At 48.3% G+C, this 4509-nt stretch overlaps 1 protein-coding gene across 5 annotated transcripts in view; it reads left to right on the forward strand.

The window, feature by feature from the left end:
- The first annotated feature begins 599 nt into the window (after positions 1–599).
- PDCD6IP (programmed cell death 6 interacting protein) overlaps positions 600–4509 on the forward strand; it is a 66611-nt gene continuing 62701 nt past the window's right edge. For all 5 annotated transcript variants that reach the window (XM_021718627.1, XM_021718628.1, XM_008070169.2 and 2 more), the window contains exon 1: positions 600–1042. In XM_021718627.1, the coding sequence (XP_021574302.1) occupies positions 834–1042 (209 nt within the window). In that variant the 5' untranslated portion in view covers positions 600–833. The remainder of the gene's footprint in view (positions 1043–4509) is intronic.

The raw sequence follows: 4509 nt of genomic DNA on the forward strand, positions 1-4509 counted from the left end.
CACTACTGACCAGGTGTCATCTTAAGTTCACTTTCTCAGAGAAACCCTAGTCTAATTATCTTGTCCACATTAGTTTCCTTGTGCACAGGTGGGTGCACTCAAAGCCCAGACTTCTTTGCCACTATAGAATGAATGCATCTGTGTAACCCCAAGACCATCTGTACCCCCTAAAGCTATTGAAAATAAATAAATAAGTAAATTAGGTTCCTCAAGCGACCTTAACATCCTAAGCACCCTGTTTTTTCCCCTTATGACCTTTTTTTTTCCGGGTACCTCAGTGTCTGTGTCCCTAACTTGACAGTAAGGGACTCTGCCTACTCACTGCACTGTGCACTCAGTACCTGCACACAGCAGCCCGTCGGGAGCAGCCGAATGAACGATCACAGGTCACAATAGCTCAGTGGCTGCAAGGTCTTGGGGAGGTGGCGGCCGACTCGCGCAGGTGGTACTAACAGGCGTACTTCGCGGGATGAAAACAGTTAGGCACACGCAGAAGTGCTCAGTCCACCCACCGCGTCCGTAAGGAGGAAGGGAAGAATCCCAGCGGCGGAGAAAGCCAGGATGTTACCGCCCAGCACCGGCTGAGCCCGACCCAGGTGAACCGCGCTCCCGCGACACCTTCACGTGATCGCGGACGGCGTAAGGACCCCGCTCCCAGTGCGCCTGCGCCGCAGCTCCCGGAAGTGGCCGGACCAGAAGCGCAAGCCGAGCGCTCGTCCGTCAGCCCGTCCGTCCGCCCGTCCGCCCGTCCGCCGGCCCGGTACCCTGCGCGCCTCGGCCCTCGTAGCTGTCCCGCCGTCTATTTGGCCCGAACGACGGCCGAGGCGCTCATCATGGCGACGTTCATCTCGGTGCAGCTGAAAAAGACCTCGGAGGTGGACCTGGCCAAGCCGCTGGTGAAGTTTATCCAGCAGACGTACCCGAGCGGCGGGGAGGAGCAGGCCCAGTACTGCCGCGCGGCCGAGGAGCTCAGCAAGCTGCGCCGCGCCGCGGTCGGTCGCCCGCTGGACAAACACGAGGGCGCGCTCGAAACGCTCCTGAGGTGGGCGCGGGGCCGGGAGCGGGGAGGTAGTCTGCAGCCAGCCGCCCCTAGCTGACCCTCTTCCTGCCTCCCTTCCTCCCTCTTTCAGCCCGGTCGCCGAGGCCGGTCAGCCCCGCCCCACCCTTGCTTGGCCCGGCGCGTAGGTGTGGTCTGCATTCTTTCCTGGTGAGCCGGAGCAGCCCTGCAATCCAGCGGTGACTGTCCGCTGTCTGTCCGCCCGCCCCAGCCCTTGGTCGGTCGGGGCTCCGTCGGTCCCATACCTGGAACAGACTGTCACGCGCTGATCTCTTGCCACCTTTACTCAGAACTAGTTTTCACTTTTTTGGGTCTCTGACCGAAGACTTCCTTCTCCTTCCGTTTTTCCATCACTATCTTGGGAGTTTATCGGGTCACATTTAGGTTTCATAACAGTAGTTGCTTGAGGGAAGTGGGAGAATTGGGATACTGGGCCAAATGTCTAATTACTCATTACATTGTCCACTTGAAAGGAATCATCTTCCTCGGTTCAAAATAATCAAATGGTAGATAATTCTGAAAGGAGCCACAATTATGTGAAGTAAAACACTAGTGACACCATAGAATTTTCAAGGAGTGCCTCTTAAAACTCAGTTTCAGGCCGGGCTCGGTGGGCTCACGCGTATAATCCCAGCACTTTGGGAGGCCGAGGTGAGAGGAGTGCATGAACCCATGGGCTCGAGACTCGCCTGGGCAACTTGGCGAGACCTTATCTTTACAATAAATCAAAAAATTAGCCGGACGTGATGGCACATGCCTGCAGTTCCAGCTACTTGGAAGGCTGAGGTGGAAGGATCACCTGAGCTCAGCAAGTCCAGGCTGTGGTGGCCGTGAGCATGCCACATTGCCTTCCAGCCTAGGCGACAGAGTGAGACACCGACTCAAAAAAAAAAAAAAAAAAAAAAAAAAATCAGTTTCACAAACAGGTATGCACATAATGGAGTAAATGTGTTATTTTAGCAAACGCTTATTGAGCTTATGCCGTATTTAATGAGGATTCCTCCTGTGATACTTAACAGTTAAGGTGACAGAACATTTTAATAGAACTTAATAGTTAAAACATTTCTTTCACTTACCTTGTTAACGATCTCTTTTTCTATGTGTAACATACTCTCCTTGTTTCATGGGAGAAACGCAGCTGTATATTAGGACTCAAGTAGCAGAAACCCAGGCAAAACTAGTTTAAGCTAAGGAAAGACTTTCAGCTAACTAAAAAGTGTAGGGATATTCCTTCCCCAGCTTTAGGCATCACTGGAAATCATCTTACCTTCATAATGCTTCCTTCTTAGTCAGGCTTTGTTTGTGTATTGAGAGAGAGAGATGGCAACTGGTAGCTCTAGTGTAATTATTATTATTATTATTATTTTTGGGTGTGTGTGTGTGTGTGTGTGTTGGAGTCTCACTCTGTCGCCCAGACTGGAGTGCAGTGGCATGCTCCTGGCCACCGCAACCTCCACCTGCTGGGCTCCGGCGATCCTTCCGCCTCAGCCTTCCAAGTGGCCGGAACTACAGGCGCGCGCTACCACGCCACCCTAGTTTTTTTGATTTATTGTAGAGACGAGGTTTCCCCAAGTTGCCCAGGCGGGTCTCGAGCCCACGGGCTCAGGCATTCCTCTCACCTTGGTCTCCCAAAGTGCTGGGATTACAGGCTGAGCCACCGAGCCCAGCCTCTAGTGTAATTATAATGGTCTACAATAACTCAGTATTTTATAAAAAAGAGTGCTTTTCTCCTTAGTTCTGGTGAAAGTCCACAAGAGGCTTCTGGGTTGGTTTCCACCCATTTTTAATGATAGGAAATGGGCTAATTTGCCCTTGTCTGAGTCACCCAGCTGGTTTAACTTCTCCATCCACCAAGGATCAAAGCAAGATTAATTTGGATTGGGAAAGGGTTGTTTCCCCAAAGGAAGAGATATTGAATAGATTGCACACAGAAATTATGACCCTTTGTTATCAATTTTCGAGCTAAGACTGTTGAACTGCAAGGATCCATAGTCTGATAGCATACACTTTTTTTTTTAAAGTTAACCTAGGAATACTTAGCCATTCTTTAGAATTAACATACTTCAAAAATTTCAAAACTTTTTTTTATGTAGACATGAGTAGTCTTCATGAGTAGTAGTATTTATTTTTTGAGTTGGACACTCACTCTGTCGCCTAGGCTGGAGTGCAGTGGCACACTCACAGCCACCACAGCTTTGACCTGCTGGGCTCAGGTGATTCTTCTACTTAGCCTTCCAAGTAGCTGGAACTACAGGTGCATGCCACCATACCTGGCTAATTTTCTTTTTTATTATAGAGATGATGTCTCGTCAAGTTGTCCAAGCTGGTCTTGAACTCTGGGCTCAGGCAATCCTCTTGCCTTGGCCTCCCAAAGTGCTAAGCTAACAGGCTTGAGCCACTGTGCCTGGCATGAGTAGTATTTAAAAAGCATAGTTGTGGTATAATGAATCCTGTGATAAAAAATCTTGTTAAATAGATTTGATTTGGTTTCAACCGTTATAGAGCTTGAGGTCTTCAGAGTCAGCTGGTGCAAGGGTTAAAAACTAACAAAAGATGACAGTGGATAATGGTTTGGATGGGGTTCTGATGTGAACTTTAAAACATCATTCATTTATTACTTTATTCTTTTACCAGACTTAAAATGTGTGAACTGTTCCCAGGTAGTTGATCTGTTGCAGAGATAGCCACTTTGAAACTAGCCATGTGTTTTAGTCACCTTTATATAATTCGTTTCCAGAATATTCATTTAACAGGTATTAAGGTTTTTTTTTTTTGTTTTTCTTTTTGAGTTGGAGTCTCACTCTGTTGCAGTGCAGTGGCTGCTCCCGGCCACCGCAGCCTCAACCTGCTGGGCTCCGGCGATCCTTCCGCCTCAGCCTTCCAAGTAGCTGGAACTACAGGCGCGCACTACCACGCCCGGCTAATTTTTGATTTATTGTAGAGATGAGGTCTTGCTAAGTTGCCCAGGCGGGTCTTGAACCCACGGGCTCAGGCAGTCTACTCACTTCAGCCTCCCAAAGGCGCGGGATTACAGGCTGAGCCGCTGAGCCACCGAGCCTGGCTGATATTAAGATTTTTCACTTTTTGCTCTTCTAATGGGGTTAGGATAAGCTTGGAGATATTGATAAATTTTATGATGAAGGTGTGTACAAAAGTTTCTTAGGCATATATGTTGTAAAATCATTTAGTTTTGAATCAGACAGTTGTACAATGTTCATTCAAATCAGGCAGAATATCTTATTTTTAATAATTATGTTTGGATAATTGTGTAAACTGAATATTACGTTTTTAGCTTAATGAACTTTTATACTAATAAACTCTGAAAAAGAGGGTTTAAGCTAATTCCTAAAGAATAGAAGCAGCCGGGCTCGGTGGCTCAGCCTGTAATCCCACGCCTTTGGGAGGCTGAGGTGAGTGGTTTGCCTGAGCCTGCGGGTTTGAGACCCGCCTGG

The sequence above is a fragment of the Carlito syrichta genome, unplaced genomic scaffold (assembly GCF_000164805.1).
Source record: "Carlito syrichta isolate Samal-C Ts95f unplaced genomic scaffold, Tarsius_syrichta-2.0.1 Scaffold313175, whole genome shotgun sequence".
Classification (NCBI taxonomy): Eukaryota; Metazoa; Chordata; class Mammalia; order Primates; family Tarsiidae; genus Carlito; species Carlito syrichta.